This window comes from Bradysia coprophila, unplaced genomic scaffold, assembly GCF_014529535.1.
Source record: "Bradysia coprophila strain Holo2 unplaced genomic scaffold, BU_Bcop_v1 contig_232, whole genome shotgun sequence".
In the NCBI taxonomy this organism is placed as follows: Eukaryota; Metazoa; Arthropoda; class Insecta; order Diptera; family Sciaridae; genus Bradysia; species Bradysia coprophila.
Window position 1 is genome coordinate 10,490,035 of NW_023503493.1, and position 21,182 is coordinate 10,511,216.

Sequence of the window (21,182 nt, forward strand, 5' to 3'; positions counted from 1 at the left end):
GCATTCGATCGATAGTTTACGACGTAAAGTTTACGCAAAGCGATAGGCGATACAAATCCCCGATTGAATGGAATGATATCGTGAAAATTGGAAGACCCACATCATTTCATTGAAGAAATTTTTTTGAAGCTTTGGGAGAAAAAAGAGAGAAAATAATCGAAGCAATACAATGTCTGCCGATGTACCGCTCACAAATATGATTTTGTCTCGTTTTCTGTCATTGGAAATGAAAATTTAAACAGTCCCGTACAGCGGGTAAAATAAAATATTACAGCGGACACTGAGCGAATTCTCTCGGTCTATATTTCAATTGCGAGGAAAAGGTCGGTTTTGCTTGCTTCTTGGAGTGTTTGGAAGTACCGCGACTCAATATGCGAGAAAACGATAGTTTCGATTAACTTACGGTGAGTGATACGGTGTGTTTTCGTATCATGGCGTATGCATTCACTTATGTGGTAACAAGGTTATTTCCTCAAAATACCCTAAATTTATTGTTTGATACGATTTTGACATCACAAATCTTGATCAATACTTTTGTCGAACTACTACGTACACGATGATGATTTCTGCGATGAAACACGCATATGAATGACATGATGGGAGAGAATTCCCTCAAAAATTCATAGAAACTGGGATGATTCTCTTGCAAACAATCCACCTGTCATACAATGTTCACGGAAAGCGGAAACCAGTTAAATTCTACTAATCTGTGGGTCAACCAAGTAACGTGTGATCCACAGCTCAGTTATAATAAAATGGTCATAAATCGCTCTTCATGAACATTTTTTAGAGTGTAATCATCAGCGCTAGTGTTCCAAAGACCAGCTGATAATAACTTGCTTGGTGTACTCGTCATTGCACATTCACATTATAAATTTTTGACATATCCCCCCAATAGACTGTTATGATGAAAGAGAAGGAGATATATTCAGACAAGTTCTTTTAACTTGCCTTGGGGGATATGTCAAAAAATTGTATGTAAAAATGCAATGACAAGTACCCCAAGGCAAGTTATAATTATCTGGTCTGTGCAAGTTAAAACAACTGGTCCAAATTATATTTCCGTCTGTCTCATCATAACAGTCGTAGAGTGAGAGCGATTTTGGTATAACTGGTCTCGAGCTCACACTTCAAAATTAGCGTAAACGCAAACCAATTTATTTTGTTTGAAAACGGAGTCAGACTCTCAGTTTTAGAATTCATGAATTTTTGACAGCTGACCCTGATACCACTTAAATTCGCTTTTCTTGTCCGGCGAGATGATAATATGGCGACGGGGTCGTTTGGACGGATAGATGGAATATGTCAAATGATTTTGAATAGACTGTTATGATCGGAGCGAGAAAACCGAAGACTAGTTATTATAACTTGCCTTGGAGTACTTGTTAAAGTATTAGCTTCTCATTCAACGTGGTACGTTGAGAGCGAGAGGACAGAAGACCAGTTTATTTTAACTTGCCTTGGGGTACTTTTCAAAATATCTTTTTCTCTTTCATCATAACATTCTATTTGGTCGAGAGAAAATTTATTGAATTTTCTTTCAAGAAACCAGCTGTCATTCGACATATTCCCTCTATCTGTCAAATGACGTCCCAGTCGTCATTTTAGCATCTCTCTGTTGTTGGCAGACTCACTTCACGGGTGAGACACTATTCACGCTATTCACATCTAAAACAACGCAATAATACTGGTTGTTAAGACACATGAATATTAAATGAACATTGCCATAAATAACTTGGTTATCCAATGAATACCACCTCCTTGAACTCTCAAAACTCTAAACTCGAGTGCTTCCACTGAAAAATCTAGCATGAAAAAATTCCACTCAATGCATAAACAACATACTCTTAGTATGTGTTAGTGTTAATTAAATGGTCTCCGAGTTTTAATGCATTTTTAGCGAAGTCCTTTCGCAACAGAAAATATAAATCTGAAATTTATATAAATATCCCGGTGCATGAATACCGAAAAAAGAACGACTAGACTATAATTTACTGGGACTGGAAAGTACTAGGTCCCACCTCTTGGGTGGGTCAGGTCCCTTGACTGGCTATTTTTTTTCTATAATTCCAGCCTTAGTTTTCTAACTATTTTTAAATGAGGTGGTGTTTTTGAGATCACAAAATTAAAGTCACATGAAAAGGTGATGTCTCTTTTATTCAGAAAACAGCAGTCATCACATGCTTCATTTTACTCATATTTATTTAATTTCCTGAAGAAACAAAAAGAGCTATGAGTTGAAGGTCCAGCGAGCGATGTCTTACTCCTAAGTTGAGTCTCCTATATAGTCTACTAAAAGCGCTGAACAGGTGGCGCATTTCTTGCTTACCTCTTGAAAAAAAAACTTATGTGAATTACGGCTCTGGCAAAATTCACACTCGTGCAAACACTTTAGGAACGAAAAATTTCTTTTAAGAACGCGATTTCACGCAAAAATTGTCGTATATGGCAGATTACCAGTCCAATAAAGTCCAATGTTCGAATTTAACCACATGAATTACGATACTGGTCGAAAACACTTAATATTTTCAAATCTGCGATTTTCGAAGCCTCTGAGAATTACTCGAGTTATCGTGTTATCAAGCAAGCAAGATTGTTCTAGACTTCTAGATTGTTCGACCAGAAATCCAGATTCACTTACTCGTCGAATAAGAAATTTTTCTGGAAATCCGTTGCAAAAATGTCGCGGTAACAAGTTGTGTTTACAATTATACTCCAACCTCACTACTCCAATATTATCCATCTACGAACTTAAAATCGGGTAAAAATTACTTAAGTTATCACGATAACAAGGAAAAGCGTCTGAGTATAATTTGGCGTATTTCCTGCCTACCTCTTGAAAAAATATAACTCGTGTGAATTACGGCCCTCGCTTCGCTCTGGCCACAAAGTTCACACTCGTTCAAACATTTTAGGAACGAAAAAAATTCTTTTAAGAATACGGATTTCACGCAAAAATTGTCGTATATCCCAGATTACTAGTCCAATTAAATTCCAATGTTCGAGTTTAACCACATGAATTACGCTACTGGTCGAAATTGATTTTTGAAGCCTCTGAGAATTACTCGAGCTATCGGTTTCTCAAGCAAGCAAAAACTCTTTTGGGAAGTACTTCTTAATTGTTAGACCAGAAATCCAGAATTTCACTACTCGTCAAATAAGAAATTTTTCTGGAAATCCGTTGCAAAAATGTCGTGGTAAACAAGTTATGTTTACAATTACTCCAAACTCACTACTCCAATATCATTCTCTGTCAATTAAAACAAAAAATTTGAAAATCGGGTAAAAATTACTCAAGTTATCGCGCGGTAACAAGAGAAAGCGTCTGTGTAGAATTTCTCCCATCTCGTTGTTCGAACATTATCCATCTGCAAACTCAGCCTCAAGATTTTCAATCTTCGTCGATTAAGACAAAATCTTTGAAAATCGGATAAGAATTATGGAAGTTATCGCGGTAACAAGGAATAAAATTCTCTTGAGAATTACTCCCATCTCATTATCCCAATATTGCCCATCTACGAACTTAACCTCATGATTTTCATTCTCCGTCGATTAAAACCAAAATTTTGCAAATCGGTAAAGAATTACTCGAGTTATCGAGTCCACAAGTGTACGGACGTTTTCTGTATTTAACGTTTTTTGTCTATGTAGAACATTTTCAAAATATCAAAGTGAACTTAGCGTTACGGACATTTAAGGGTATTTTCTTTCATAAGACCCTGACTTTCAGTCAAGGGAATAACATTAATAAAATTGTATATTATGAAGAAGGAACTAAAAAAAAGCTGTTAGCTTCGCATGCAATATGCTGCTATACGCGGTATTTCATGTAGGTGAAGCAGCCATAAATTTTCTGGCTCCAAATCCATTTTCCATTTCCATCCGAAAGAAGTAAATAAAGTGTTAGCTCATTCTCGTGTGTTGCATGTGTAGGAAAAGCGATGTGTAGGTAGAGATATCCAAAGCATAAAATGATTTTTTCTTCACCCTATATCATACACAACACACGAGACCGTACAAATAATTGTTATAAATTTGACGGTGCAAATTTTTTTTGTTGTAACTGAAAACTATATGCACAGGAAAATTAACCAATGAATCACAATTGTCGGAGTGACGAAACGGAATGGAAACTTTTGGAAGTAAGTTCGGTTGATGTGTGCGGGGAGCATTTTATTTCGACGTAAACATTCTTCAAACTTAATTATTTAATTTATAAAATGAAAAGTTTTTGATGAGGGTTTTAAAGGTATAAATATCGTGTCGGTTCGGGACTGTGTGTATACGTATTTGACTGTAGAGCGAGAGGAGAGCATATGTGCGGCTTTTATGGTAAATGCATTTGCCTGCTGTATAAGGTGTGGTTGTTGTTGAGTTATTGGTTTCGTGTTCGGATATGGAAGGTGTGTGAAATTCGGTAATGAATGTTTGGTTGCTTGGAAGAGAGGTTAAAACAATAAATTACAATTTCCCAGTTATTAAGTTTGCGGTGAGGTTTTGTAAACGTCTATTACCCGATGAAGTATGGAGTGAAGGCTCTTGAAATAAATTTACTTTACCCATTTCAACACATAATTTACATCTTAACTCCATTCAAATTGGATAAAACAAAGTCAATAAATGAGCCACAAATCAAATTAATTTCATTTCCTTACCCTTTTTCAGGTACATTTGAGGACATATCCACAGCTGTACAAATGGCTACACGTGTGAGTTGACAACGCCGTCCATACTGTATGAGATAGATGTTCGTTCGACTATCGCCCGAAGAACATTAGAATTTGTAAAATGAAAATATTCGAGTCAGAGAAGCTAACGAAACATTAACATTATGGCGGACAAGGACAGTGGACGTTACAGATACGAGTCCTACCCATCTTTAGCAACGAAGCAACACAATAACGGACCCAATCAATTAGTTAAAAATGAGCCACCAAGCACGTTAAAAACGGCTTGCAGTAACGGCAACATTGATCAGTCTAAATCAGAAAAATCGAAGCGATGCTGTTCGTGCATGGGACCGAAAGCAACGTCATTCTGGGTCGGGCTGCTGACAAACCTAGGCATATGCACACTATTATTCGGCTATACACTATTAGGTAACAGATCAATCTTTGCACCAACGACCACACACACACCGGCATTCTCTGCGATTCACTTTCAAAATTTATTTATTTATTTGGCTGCAGGTTCATTTATTTTTCTTGCCATTGAGGGTGGTGCATCAACAATGCAACAACGTACACTCGCTTCCACAAATAGACAACTGTTGCGACCGCCACCACAAAGCCGATTAGATAATGTTTCATTGTCACAGGCAACTGTAAATGAAGCGACTGAGGCCAGACAAAGAACGGTGGAAAATATTTGGGACATTACTGTCTCATTGAATATATTGTACAGAGAAAATTGGACTCGGTAAGTAATTTTAATCAGGTAATGTCTTTGTGTGTGTACGGGGAAGATAAATGGGTTTGTATTGTTGTTAGTTGATTGCAGCTGAAACAAATTCCATTTACGTTTCAATGGGAATTTGAACATGAAAAATTAATGCAATTAAATTTCTGTGTGCAAATAAATAAATATTTCGTTGCCGTTGGGTGATAAGGAGTATCGGGTAAACTCTGTACATAGGGCTGTATTGTGGTGGATGTCGTTGTCCTTTTCTTCAAAATGATACTAAGACTTCACATAACGAGAATGGGCGAGCCCCAGATGCAGTACAGAGCCATTTTTAAGTTACTCAAAATTGCAGTGTAGCGGAAGAAAATGTCTTTTCGATGCCACTTGTATTTATATCAGTTCTGGACTGGCTCAAAAAAGCCCTTCAAACGTATGTCATTTATCCCACAGACGTGCTTGTTTTCGTCCGAAGCAAGTCAATTACCTCTCATATCCAGAATTACTTGCATTCAACGATTTGTCGAAACACCCTGCAGATCTTACCTTTTGCGTCATATTTAATACCATTGGCACTCGCCAATCAAGCTCATTTCATCTTTTGTTGATACTTTCCTACCGAGTCGATTCAGCCACTTTGACAATTGATATTTACTGCGACTTTTGATCCGATGGTCGCACAAAGAATGCATGCCAACACGAGAACTCAGGGTAATCAAAGTCAAACCCGTTTGAAGTAATTACAAAAGTAAGTCATCGGAAAAATCGGAAAATTTTCACTTGGATTTTTGCAACTCTCTTCAAAGGGTTCCGTTAAACCAACTCGAATATTCGTAACCTCAAAATTAAGTAAAATAATTTAAAGATGATCCAACCGACCGAAATATGGATCTCTAATCAGTACCGAATATTTGTGAAATAAATCACATAACAAAGGAAAAGAAACAAATGGTTCCATGGAATGGAAACGGACCGTTCCAACCTTAAAAATCTAAAAAAAAATGCTCAGAACTCAGGTCTCACTTAGCGCTCAATGATGTAATGGTTCACACGTCTGCTTACCACTACCTCGACCACTACGAAATGGAGCTGCTTATGCGAGGTTACGAAACTCAACCGCAGACGAAAAAAACTCGCGAAAAAACCGGTTGTCTGAATTCAAATCGGTGTAGGTATATTACCCTTTTCGGTATGATTGGTTTAACTAACAAATGTGAAGTGAAAGCTATCGAAGGACTTCTCTGAAAAAGCATTATTGGGAGAACCGCTATTCCACTACTACTAGTTACAGCGTGCAGTAAAATATTTCGGCAATGAAAGGATCTCAAAAGTAAGTTTGCTTTTACTCTGCCGTGATCTCAACCTTGATTAGCGAAACTAGTGAAGTTATGGACAATCCAGTGGTTTTCTTTTAGTGTTTCCAGATTACAATATTTTGGCGCAAAATTTGAAAAACCTTCAGCGAATTCAAATTTAGCGCCAAAATATCATATACTATGAATCAATTAATTGACTGAGAACATTGATGACTTTGAAAACTTTGATAAATCTAAAAAAAATTCAAAAGATGAACAAACTGTGGGGCAGATAATTATTTTGTTTCTAGTCCTCCACGAGGGCACTCTTCCCACTACCAATTCCATTTCAAATAACTTTCATCTCTTCATTGATAACAGACTAGCCGCACTTGAAATCGCTAGATTCCAAGATCAACTAATCAAACGGATTACCGACGAAATGACAGCTCAATTGGAGGGAAACAACGTACCCCTGACTGGAGCAGTAATGTATCCACAATCGAATGTACCCGAATTCGATTGGACCTTTGCCAGAGCTTTTTTATATTCGTTGACTGTGCTCACGACAATTGGTAAGTTAAATTTGGCTTTTATTTTATCAGTGATGTCAATCAAGTTTGTGTCTTATGTTTGACTTTGTTTACGCGTGGTGGCGCTGAAACCGAGTTAGCACTATAGCAGTGTGATTATATGACTGGATCAGCTGGTAAACAAATGTAAAAACAAATTTTAAATTTGTCAGACAACAAAGGCTGCCACTATGACCATAGAAGTGTAAACTGAAAGTGGAATTTTACGCTTTTTAGAATGATTCTAATTAAAACTTTAAATCATCGTCCAATTTCAACTAAACCAAACGATCCGTCTGTTATTATTAACAGTTTTAAAATGCAAATCCAATTATTTAATTTGTGTCTGCCGCAAAAAGCGATTTGAAACGAATAAGTTAGGCAATATATAACAAAATAACGTACAAATGGATTTACCTTTTTTTTTGCCATGTCGATCTGTGTGTGGCGCAGTAGGGAGGGTCGGATTTTATTTTATAGTTAACATAAATAAATTTGAATGTAAAACTTTTTTTTATCGTCAAACTTTTCGAATTAGTATTCGATGACATAAAATTAATTGAGCGTATGAGGTGGAGATACGAAGAATATTTGAAATTTTTTTTATTGCACTTTACGAATTGTAACTACACATCGAAACTGTAACTGTCGTTTATGTGTACATACATTTTATAGCTGGGGGACCGAACGTTTGTGTTTGCGGTATAGTCAACGTAACTATGTACGCAGAAATATACAATAAAAAAGTGAAACATCCATAAAAAGTGCCCTAATAAAAGTGATCCCTGAAATGCAGTACTAAGGGAAGAGATTTAACGGGTTTCGAATGTTACATCAAATCATCGTACATTTTGTTCGTGAATATATGATCGTAATTGCGAGTAATTTGAATATTTTGTTTGTCTGTTTCTCTAAGTTGTTTTCTAGTTACTGCACTGTCGATCCATCTCTTATTCTGTCTTCATCTCAGCCTTTTTTCGATCGCGTCTATACACAAGAAGTTTTTCTGACCACTCTATTATCGTTCATCCTGCTCACATGGTCTCCCCACAGTGACTATTTTCGTGATGTTCTCCTTACCATAAATTTTCTTGGTTTCTGGGTTCGTTCTAATTTTCCATGTGTCTCTATTTGACCACTCGACCTGGATTGGCTGTTGTTTTTTCCTTTCAAAACCCTTCAAAAAATAAGTTAAAGTACAGCATGCATAAATGGCAGCGGACCTGATTAATCTCGGTGACACTTAGTAATTTACTTCTGAAGAGATATATGTTTCACCTACAGCCTTGTGAGCTTTTGTGTTAGGATCGTCATTCAGTTCCATCGCAACGTTTATATCAGACCCCAAATACTTGAACGATACTCATACCTCGACTCATACTCTAAACTCTATGGAAAATGGTAAAAAAAAACATGATTATTTCAAAAAGCGACCGTCGCGCCACCTTACCCTTCGAACAAAAGATGTTTCTTATAACCTAAGCAGGGCCTACTTTTTGGAAACTAATTTCTTGAATTTCTTGAAATTTCTTGAATTTCTCGAAGTTTCCCAAATTTCTTGAATTTTCTGGAATTTCTTGAAATTTCTCGAATTCGAGAAATTCAAGAAACTTTGAGAAATTCAAGAAATATTTCTCGAAGTTTCTTGAATTTCTCAAAGTTTCTTGAATTTCTCGATTTTCTCTGAAAGTTTCTAAAAAGTAGGCCCTGAACCTAAGAAAACAAAATCCGCTGAGAAAATTATCAAAAATTTTGTCAATTAAAACAATTTAAAACACATTGTTTGCATGTGGGAGTAGGAGAGCGGCTGGATTGAAACAATTTTTTTTTCTGTCCGTTGGTATTTCCGGGTATTTCCTCTCGCACATTTTCATGGTCCATGGTTCATGAGATATTCTCCCGTGCATACTTTAAGAACGACCTCGAGAGATGTCGCATTTCGTGAACTAGACTAGTTTCCCTCGGGGTGTCGAATTTCAATTTTGGTCCATTTAATCACATACGAATGTGGGATGTGTCAAAATAATGTCTGGAATAATGCAATGACAAGGCCCGCAAGGCAAGTTATAATTAACTGGTCTTCGGACTTCTCGCTCTGATCATAACAGTGTATTTAGTCCATTTAATATAAGAAGTGTGGCACCCCTCGACTATCTGTTACTTTCAGTAACGACTCGAGTTGTTTGTAACGGGTCCATATTTAATAAATGTCTTGATTCAGAACCTCTCATCGAATTAATTTGATGCTTTCAGAATAATGCGCCCGACTTGATTCGGTTATTTTTCTTCTTTTCTCCGGAATAATTTCAAAAATTACATTGACTCTCGTTGGAAAGCAAAATGAAATTTTATTCGTTAGCATCCTCTAAAGGTATGTACACTTTATGGAATACATTAAATTGCAACATCAAAATTTTCTATCTCTTTGATTACATCTTTTCTATTAAATCAAATGTGTTTTTCCACACATTCAAAGCGACAGTTTTTTTTTTGCTTTCCCTCCCAATATCTAGCAAAAATATCCATTTTCACAAAGTTATTTTCTCTATTGACAACAACAACACTAGTAAAAACTAGATATAATACGACAGAAATCCATTCACCTTAGTACACACAAAGCGCACACAACATATCCGGTTTTGTTTTTTTTTTTGGCAAGAGAAAAAAAGGTCTTTTTGCAGCATATAATAGCGTACCAAACCAAACCAAAACCCCATTTTGATGTATGAAATCGTCTCTCGATAATATCGTCGAAGGTTTTTTGAGCTGGGACCGAAAAAATGGGGATTTTTAATCTTTTCTATGTTTTCTTTGTCACGTAATTGTGATATACATATACTTCCATTTGATCCAATATAAATATAGATATATTTGACATGACCTACATAAACTTACCTAACGTTATGTCATATGAATTATAGAAAAATATATAAAATATCGAAATAATGTATCGATATCGAGCACTGCACACACGACAAGAATTCGTAATAATAACAAGAATCGAGAAAGAAAAAAAAACCCGAAATCGGAAAATTACTTTTATCCTTTTTGCGATAAAAGATTGGAGAGCCGGCGAAATATAGAAAACGAAGAAAGTTTTGTCCTAAACGAAAAATATTTTTTATTTGTTTTTCTCGATTTATATTTTCCGCAATTTTTGACAATTTCGATAACATCGAAACACGTCGATGCATGTTTTCCGGGTCTCCAGTCTCCAGAGGTTTATAATTCTACCCTTCTATTGTGTAACAACAACCCACTATTAGACAAAATCATTGTGGATTATAGATTACAAACCTCTTCTGTCATGTACTGCATTTGAAATCCACCGGGAATACAGTGAATCAAAGTAACTTTCGGTCTTTATATTATGTTCTCAATAATTAGTTTGACTTTTGGAAAGTTTATCGCTCCTGTGGATAGCTTATATGTGGTTTTATCTACTAAGTCCCACCTAGGGAGGGTGACTGATAAGAGTTTCTTTTAAATTAAGTTATGAATACCACTTTCGAAATGAAAATTTACAGTCGCAAAAGCTAGGATGTTATTCACACATAGTGTTAAAATCAACCCTTTTCAGTTGTTGAAACGTTTTAAGAGAAATCATTTTTACAAGGTTTTAGAAAATGATATATCTCGACATTATTTATTACACTTTCTATAATGAGTTTATGAATCGAGAACATTCATAATTACATGTGAAATAGGAATTTGTCTTGCTGTACCTTATTTAGATCGGAAAACTTTTCAAATGAAATCAAAGCCCACAAAGGCGTAAGTATGGTTTCCATTCCACAAAAAGTACTACGTGAGAGAGCGAGCTCTCACGTAAACAGAGCAAAAATTGAAAAAAATTCAATTTTGTCTCTCACACGGAGTACTTTTTTGGTAAGTGCAAGCCTTAAATCCTAATTTTCCCATTTTTATTATTTCGATGAGAAATTGAGATTCAGTTGCGCCCGCTATACATTCCCATGTTTCAGAGTGAAAATTTCTTCTCATTTTACGTAGAAATTTGTTTGATTATTTGAATGTAGATGTCGCACTATTGAGTTGAAATGTAATTTTTCCCAATGTAGATAAATATATAGTGGGAAGATCATCTCACATAAAACCAAATAAGATGTACGGTGGTACGAAATTTCTGTCCCTTTCATTTTAATAAAAATATGAATCGAAATTTTGGTCATCTGTTTTGAGATACAATAACCGAAATGAACTTAGAAACTCAGCTTCCCCTGACTTAGATTCCACATAATGCCGACCCACAAAATCCACTGTCGCATATATGTAAGTAAATATTGTTAGAGATTTCGTACGTATACTATGCACAGTTTTTGAACAACGATAGAAATTTTAAAATATTTTCTAGTAATTTTTGTTTAGTGTAGGCACATCGAACTTATGTGCTGTCATTACCTCCCAACCATATCTATCTTGATTATTCCATTGTGATTTGTGCAACTGACCGTCAGTGACGGCAATATGATGTCAATTAATAAATCAGAATTTTATTTATCTTGTGCCACTTTGTTAGAGTCAGTAGAGCTAATAACATCTTAGCAATAGTCTAGACTAATTCTCGATGATTAGGAAAGACTATGTATAAGCATTTGAGCATGTTTACCACAAACATCGAACCTGGTGAGTGTAGTCATAAAGAGCTACCCGGAGCTAACCGGAGAAATCAGCTACTTTCACCATTTAATCAGACCTAGATTTTACATAACGAGACTTCAGGCCCCCATCCAGGATTATATGATATAATTATATGATCTCCGTGTTTGAGTTTTAATGATCCACAACTTTTCAGCGTATCATTCAAAGTTGGCTTTCCGAGTAGAAGAATGGTACATACCGCTACTCGAGATGCTACAGCACTTGGTACCTTTAAACAAATAAAAAATCTACAGATGTAAAGAAGTGAACTTTTTATCATGAATGAAATGATGAAATAAACTCGAGGTTTAATTGCTTGTAGCCATCTAAACGAACTAAATTCCAATGGAGCAAGAAACTCACTGTTAAAAGAGTCTAATTAAAATCATCAATTCAGTTTTTATTACCGCTTTTTCCGAGCATTTTTGATTTACCATTCATATAATCGCATCATCAATAGCAAAATCTTTTCAAGTATAAGCAAAATTATTTTTTTTACTTTGGAGTTTGGAGCATTTCAACTATCAAAGTAAATTACACAACTTATATTAGTTCCAATTCTCCATTCCAATAAATGAAAGAATAAAATAAAAAGTTTTTTTTTCTCCTCCTTTGGCATTCAAGTTTCCAGGAATACAATTCCTGAAAGCAATAATATTGTCTAGTCTTTTCTTCGTTTCGCATACTGAATACTCTTGTTAGCTCAGTTGCAACGTATAAATGTAATCAATTGGCATTAATATGGAAAAAGTTCGATACACAAAATGGTCTAGCAAATTGTTCGTATTAGTAGTAACGGTTGTGTGTACAAAACGAAAATTTTCCTTTTTTTCCTAATAATGAAAATTGAATTTATGCAAATTTGTGGATTGAAACCGACCGTAAACTTATAACTTTAGTGCATAAATGTTCTTAGGTACAATTGTAGAAATGGTTTTGTTTCTTTAGTGGCTGCTCGGTAGCATATCAGTCGTGACTCGAGTCCCACAGAAGATCTTTGTAGTCTCCCTATCCGTTCCAAACAACTCAAAAATTATTTTTAAATGATTCTGGGCGAGCAATCACAACAACCGTTGGTCGGGCCGCCTAGATATCTTTTGAATTGAATTTATTCGCGTTTGTTAACAATTATTCAAGCCAAAGACTATATTGCATTCACCTCAAAATACTTAGCAACATTAATGCGATTCTGTGTTTTTCTTAGTTCCACATGTTCCACACGTTGCATGTGTTAGTATGATTCCATATATACTCGGATTTACTGCTTAGACGCGCACAGTGAGACAACATGTCATGAGAAGAAAAGCAACCAAAGACATTAATTTCTTTTTAACTATTTTTAGGTGAGTGTACTCACAAAAGCTAGAGTCCTTAAACCTAAAACTAAGAAACAGATTTGACCCAAACTAAAGTTTGCGATGAGCTTTTTATACAATTTTCAACGAACCTTATTCGTTGCATCTATCTGTTCTGGTTCTACAATACGTGGTATTTGATGGAATGATTCATCATGAACTACCAAATAAATGTTGCAATTAGGATATACGACGTATATTATACGTCCCACAAAATATAGTCAATGAAAGAAGTAATTACGAGCAACTATTACAGCTAACCTTTACCTGCACCTTCGCTGCCAACACATTCTTAGATAATTTATAGATTGAGTATGAGCTCTACGAGCCTATATTTAATTATTTATACGGCTTTCAAACGTCTCATTTACTCACCGTAATTTAGTTCAGTGTGTCAATGCGAAGACTATGTTATTACTACTCAAAAACGACAGAGGAAACCTTATTTTTATTTACTGCAACAGGCATGCAATTTTCTGGGAAACTCGTAGCTTCGTGGCAGGTGAAACTTAATAAACGATGACATTTTGTACACGTGTCTAGTTTTGAAACACGTCAGTTATAAAATTGTTATTGATTTTAAGACGTTATGAATCCGTTTCCTAAAATATTCATAAGACATGTGTGGGAAGTGGGATATAAGACTTGCAGTTACTTTGTAATAGTACTCTGAAGAAAATTATAGAGTTCCATTACCTTATTAATAAGAGTAATTGCGTAATAAACGTAGACATGACTGGATTAGTGAGATTAGTGCTATCTGTTGCTAATTATAAAGTTTTATACAAGACAAAAAAAATGATTTAAACCAAAAAAATTGACTAACAATTACTAGAAGGAATCATACGTTTCTGTTAAATCACGTTTTTTTATCACGAGGAGGTAAAACGGTCGATTTACACTCAGGTGGGCAAAATGTCAGAGAGTATAGCGGAGCTGGTTTTTCTTCTTCAAATTATGCGCTTTTTTGTCTAGTTTTATTTTTTTTTAAGTTTCGTCCTGGGAAGTTGGTTTCCGAGTTTCTGTTTTGAACGACACGTGTTCAATTTGATTACGAGATAACGACAATACAAATTTTATTCATTTCAAAGAACGTTTATTAGAATAACATAATTAAATCCTAAGCTCAGAATGAATTTTGTAAATCATTTTCCATGCCCTGGGAGGGACAAAACTTCAGAATTTTTCTTGTAATTTGGTTCCTTTGCATCTAATAGTTATTTTCGTATAATGTTGTGGTTGCGGATTTTAGACACTTTCGCTTCTACCTACAACTCATGAACTTGTCTAAAATCCATGCGATCGGTATTTTCCTTCCGTATCTACACATTACGATTAATTCTATTACTTCAGTTGTTTAAACACCAGGTGATAACATCTATTACTTCATTCGTCTTAACATTTTACTTTGTTGAAACAAATAATTTTTCCCTCGGAGTCTCGTTTAATATTAACGACACGTTTTTGGCGCATGTGATTAAAAAAAGAACGCTGCACCAATCAACAGTGACCTGCATAAAATCGTCTAGCCAAAAATCCATTTAAATTCTACAGATCGTCGACAATTTTGTACATTCTACACCTGTATTTGCAGCTTCACGAATCACGATATAGACGACTGACGGGAGAGTTGAATATCCCAGTCGTTGGGACGTTATTTAATGTCTGAATGAAGCAAACATAACCGAAGAGAAATGGGTAAACTTTAACAACAACATGCTGTTCAATTATTCATAAATTTAGAACTCTCGATAAATTATTTACCAAAAAAAAAAAAAAACGAACGAAGATGTAAAAAGCTGATATCGTGGCGAATAACAATTTTCTTTCTGCCAACCCCATCTTTTTCCCATTTTTCGAAAAACCAAATATTATACACCAAAGTCATGACCTAGTTAACAAAGTGAATAGGGGGGTTGGGGGTATATATGTTCGAAAATGTATATTACACTAACCCTGTGTAAAACATAGATAAATCCCCACTGGATTTATTAGACTTGAGTACTCAAAGTCGATCAATATTCTGTTGGCAAAATCAATTACAGCTCCGGCATTTGTTTGTTCACGTTCTCTCAGTTCGTTTGTTAATCTGATTCAATTAACCAAATTACATTGATAAAAGATACAAAATAGTGAAAAGGATAATACACAACTTTTCAGATGAATTTCGGGATTCGTTGAATTAAATTCACCCGTTGGGAGTACACACATTAGATTCAAACAATGCTTTCCTCTATGACTGCGCATCATTGTCGGTACCGATCCATTTATATATTTTATTTGACTGGCGTTATGGACAATCATCACGTTTTGCCTCCTTTATAACAGTTAAACTCTCATTAATCATCATTCTACGCTGCATATATCGCTTGTTATTTTTCTCCGTTCTTTACAAGAGTTTATGTGAATGTGTAGTGGGTCGAGCTGAAAAGATGTGGACGATTTTCTTTTCTTCGTTTTTTGTTCGCTTACCCCAAAACTGCTAAAAAGAAGAGAAAATGGGAACATGTCTCAAGTTGCTTACATAAATTTTTATTTTTATATTTATTATTATCACTTAGTGTTGCTTCTACAACGGGCGAGCATTGTGTTCCATATTCATTCGGTTTCCCCACATTGCCAATTCTTCCCAATAAACCTTTTTCCGATAGCGATGCCATATACGACACGACATAAAACACAAATAGAAGTCGAGAACGAAGAAAGAAAAAAAAATGAATCCACCCGAAGTAAATAAAACGAAAAATCCAAACATTTTGCATGAATTTCTTATAATTTGAAAATATTTTTGGTGAACACGCAATTCAGTCATTTGCTTGTCGTCTCGATTTTGGAGAGTTTTCTAATAAAAGATAATGCCAGAACAGAAAAAAAAGGAAAACGAAGGGAACATATAGCAGTAGTCGCATTCGGCACAAAATTTAACTGAAAACGTTGTTTATACGATTATTGGATTGGTCGGGTTATTTATTTTGTGTTTGATAACATTTTCCGTTGAGGAATTTTCTAATAAAATTATGGGTTCAACATTGTTTTTGCGAAGTAACATTGATTGAACCGAGAAAGACCATTTTGCAATACATGAGAATCATTATTCTGGAATATGCACAACAGTTTGATTGTTGTGAAACTATTTGAAAGCGGAGACTGGGCGGAGGGTTGCTTTAAATATGATACTCTGATAGACTCACTCTCTACACGGACCCCACTATTATGCTTCGCACAACGTCGTCTCACAGACTGTGAAGAATGTTTTCGACAATCGGGACTACAAAGAGATATTAATGAGTGCATAAGGCGTTATGTCTCTTTTTCTTTCAATTAGAAAGTTTTAAAACAGCGAGATAATTAGTTGTTACCTTGGGAAACGTCATTGTTTTTGTTTTTGTATTGATTAAAAGGTGGCATCCAACTGTCAGTTCACATGATTGCCGTAGTTTTGTTTATATTAGATGGAAATTCAATTTATCTCGATACATTTTCTCGGATGTCCGGTTATATCACTAGTCAATACTTTAAACAAAAGAAGTAAAAGATTCGTTTGACGTCTCATACCGTTGTGAACCTATTACACAATGTGTACCACTCAAAAAAAAAAAAATAGGAAAATAGGTACTTCAGCTATGTGTGACATTCATCGAGGTGGAACGTATGATATATACGCATAGGACGTAGGACATTTCGCTCAGTGCCCCATTCGAAAGTTGATCAAAAGAATATTTTCGGTTCTTTCATTTTACGTGAATTCCAGTATGATATTTAACTAAAAGGTACTGCATCTAACCTCCCCAAAATCAATAACAATCGAAACTACGACCGTAAACTGTTTTCTAACTTAATTATGAATCAATTCTCGTGGTACACACAAAGCCGCTAATAGGCATAAATAAATGCTTCAATTTGCCGCAAATTATGAACGAATATTAATGCTCCATTTTCGCCCCACACAATTTACTCCATTCGCTTGTAAGTCAACCAACCGAACATCAAATTTTCGAATTTTCCCAAAAGTTTTTGGAAAATTGACGAGTCTATGGTGTAGGCCTACAGTCAAATCAAGTCACCGCTAAAACAACAAATTTTCAGGCACGGTTAGATACACAAACAAATCAATATTTAGTTAGTTATTATGCCACACAACGAAAACTTTATATCAAATTCAGATTAAAATATTATTTATGTTACAATTTACGGCAAAACCGTATTTTCGTTTACACAGACATAGGCAGATAAATACACACCTGAAGTGGCGGGAAACGTTCATAATTAATAGAAAAAACATTTCTTGAATAAAAATAAAATTAACCAAGAAATAGGTAGCACAATGTCATGTACACAGCTCCACAACTGTGACAACTACTGCGACTACTCCAGCTCCCAGTCAAAGAGGTGAGGGATTCTTTAGAAAAACAGCCGCCTACCGAAATCGGACGCATTTTCCAGTGGACTAGACCCTAGACCCTAGAAGCCAAAAACACTTTCACAAAAATTCTTCGAAGCTTGTGTGGCTAGTGTGAGATGATCAAAAAACGAATAGATGCACCATTCTTGCAAAAATTTCTGCAGTTACACGAGCCGTACAGGGTCGTGTGGGGTGTCATTAGAAAGGTAATCACATGTACTATTGAGCCGAGTAGGGACTTATTGGGTTTAAAATTCATCCACATTGAAATTTGTGCAGTTAAATCCAAACGAAAGCTTACACTTTTCTTACAGAAATTTCTCGATGTACATAAAAGGCACATGGTTGTGTAGGGTTCAAATGATACCCCACACGACCAATTTCTGTAAGAATAATGTATGTCTTCGTTTGGAAAATTTAACTGCACAAATTTCAATGTGGATGAAGTTTATACCCCATAAGTGCCTATTTGGCTCAATGGTATATGTGATTACCTTTCTAATGACACCCCACACGACCCTGTACGTACACGAGCACGTACACTGGAGAAATTTTTGTAAGAAAAGTTCATCTTCTCGTTTTTTGATCACCACTAGCCACACAAGCTTCAAAGAATTTTTGTGAAAGTGGATTTGGCTTCTAGGGTCAAAGTCCTTTCTAGGTTTTTCGAAAGAATCCCTCAGGTACGAAGTAGAAATATTTTAGAAGTTTATCAGAATGAAAATTCTCGCTCCTGACAGACAAACGACAAATGTTACGCTTTTACGTCATTGAACAAATGTATACCAAACCATTTCAAGGATATCATTTCTAACTTTTACCTTCAATTATGAACCTTTCCCACAACTCCCACTGTGTGTATTAAACCCAAATGGATGCTGTTTTAATACGCATTATTATGCTCTATACGAATGAACGCTTGTACAGATATTGGAACATTTAAATTTTCTAAATTATGAGAATCATGATAAAATTCTGATATCGCTTGAGATCATTCTCCATGCTGTGTGCCTGTGTGTTATATAGAGCATCAACACAAAACTTTTATTATATTTAAAAGGTTCCCTGGTATGCGCATAACTTAATAAAATTCATAACATGGAAATTTTGTAATTATATCAACTTCGATACCCTTTCGGCAGGATTATAACTTCTCCTATATGGATCTAATCATCAGATATATATGTGTATGTGTATGGTATGTATTTCACCATAATTGCTTTTAAAATATGTTATTCGTCCACTACACACTCATCCACACATCCGAAGCATTTTGATAATTCGTATTCCTTATTGATGTGGAACGGAGTGAAGCTTATGGATTTCGCATATAGCATTAATTAGACAAATGAAATAAAATTTAAATTCAGAAATTTAATAACCGAACAAGGGTTTTATAGAAACGTTCGCTCATCGCTCGCTAGTATGTACCACTTCTATGGACGTAGAAGTTTTCCGATCAATGGAGCTTAAAATGTATAAGCTAATGCGAAGATATAGTTTGATTTAATCACATCTGGCTTTATAGACAAGGCATAAAGTTGTTCTCACTAGTAATATTAATGATAACAGTATTTTCCATGCAACATTAAAACTTTATCATTAGTTACAGTGAACAGTGAATTTAATGAGACAAGAAAGTTCCTAAACCTTAAATAATAAAGAATGGGGGGTTTTAATGCAGCAACCACAAAATAAAAGCCCTGGAATTTTTTTTAAAGTTTTTTATCGTCGTAGAAAAGCAATATTAGTTGTAGGGTAAGTATGCATGCATGCACTTACCAGATTACCATTTTACGTCATAGACTTTACAGAAAAGCAGCTGAAATTATAGTTTGCGCTGAGGACATTTGTACTCGCAAAACTAAGCACAACACTAATCACTAATCTAAATAGTAATTATCAATTTGAAACGAATAACGTTTAGTAAATTATTCATTTTAATTCAATGATAAAAAAACGCTCCCACACAATTGCTGGCCACAAGGAAGAAATGGTATGATACAAATGTTACAAACAATTCACCTTGTAGTGTTTTTACGTTGCTACCTTCACTATACAAAAAATAGACTGAGAGCTTGTGAGGGATTCTTTTGAAAAGCCGCCTACCAAAATCGGACCCATTTCGCCTGGGATTGATATACATGGTTTGAAAGGTCTTTGCCAGTAGACCTCAAAACAGGCCTCACACGGTCTCTAGCCATACCTGGTTGCTGGTTGAACATCTCCGAAGTTGGTAAAATGGTGATTTTTATCCGAATTTTTTGGCCGTCATAAACGATCGTCCCGAGCGAGAGTGGGCTCGTTGGAAAGCTGAGTTCAAGTAGTTTCGGGTCATGCCTAAATTAATTTAATTCATTGATATATGTTTGCAGAAATCTGCAAGAAAAGTTTTCAAAATCTGTGTGAACTTTAGACAGGTCTGGGCTGGTACTAATGACGCTTAATGGGAACCTAACATGCTAGTCGTAACATACATTGTCTACGCTTTCCATTGATACCCCATTTGCTGTGCTGGTGATTGCCGACATAACAGAATTTTATGTTAGCACAACCGCTACTCGTAAAACTCGCCAAAAAATTCGGATAAAAATCACCATTTTACCAACTTCTGAGATGTTCAACCAGCAACCAGGTGTGGCTAGAGACCGTGTGAGGCCTGTTTTGAGGTCTACTGGCAAAGACCTTTCAAACCATGTATATATCAATCCCAGGTCCGATTTTGGTAGGCGGCTTTTCAAAAGAATCCCTCTGTGTAAATATCAGTACTTCATAAAGAGGTATTATTATGAATATTATTACCTTACGACAATTTAATTTATAACTGTTGTATTGCTGGTCTGGTATTATTAATTACTAGGCTGTTGTATTCCTTTGATATGACCTACGACCAATGTTGAAAAAAAATCAACGTAAAAACGAAATGTATTACCGTGCATAGTATGCACCGGGAAATGAGCTTTAACACTCATATCAACGAAGTAATGACTCTGGTGGTATAGTGGGTAAAATTATTTCTCATGTGTGCGTTGCAAAATTGTTATGAGGCGAGTTGATGAAGTTGTCACTCCAGGCCACAAGCAGAGCATTTTTCTTAACTAATGTTGAAATGTCACGACTTCGTCGCGTATTTCCAACGTCGTTTAGGAAAAACGTTGTTCCTAACTGATGCTGAAAGGCCTTCTCCTTCGGCTCGCTATCATTCGCTAAAAAAAGCCTTTTAGCATAAGTAAGGAAGATAACTAAACTATATCATTATGTGCAAACGTTTTTTTTTCTCAAAAAAGACAACGAAAGTGTTACTTTTCGTCACTGAGCTGCAAAAATTCTCTTGGCATATTCCTCTCATTCTGAGAATTGATAATTCAGTGAAAAAAGGGGTCAAAATAAAAAAATAATTACCCCGAATTGTCAATTAAGTATTTTTGTTGATTTGTTTTTCGTGCTTTGGACAGAAAACGATTTTTTGATAAATAAAAAACCTTGGGGAAAGACAGTA

The 21,182-nt window shown here is 35.4% G+C and overlaps 1 protein-coding gene and 1 long non-coding RNA gene across 2 annotated transcripts in view; one reads left to right on the plus strand and one right to left on the minus strand.

The window, feature by feature from the left end:
• Positions 1-21,182, plus strand: part of LOC119076519 (potassium channel subfamily K member 18) — a 96,457-nt gene that overhangs the window by 31,450 nt on the left and 43,825 nt on the right. The window contains exons 2-4 of the mRNA XM_037183304.1: positions 4,666-5,099; positions 5,190-5,418; positions 7,077-7,270. Coding sequence (XP_037039199.1) covers positions 4,832-5,099; positions 5,190-5,418; positions 7,077-7,270 — 691 coding nt within the window. The 5' untranslated portion in view covers positions 4,666-4,831. The remainder of the gene's footprint in view (positions 1-4,665; positions 5,100-5,189; positions 5,419-7,076; positions 7,271-21,182) is intronic.
• LOC119076555 lies at positions 1,100-20,270 on the minus strand. The gene is made up of 3 exons (XR_005087647.1): positions 20,118-20,270; positions 17,519-17,522; positions 1,100-1,111 (listed from the first exon to the last, which is right to left on the minus strand). It is a non-coding gene; the product is annotated as an uncharacterized LOC119076555 (long non-coding RNA).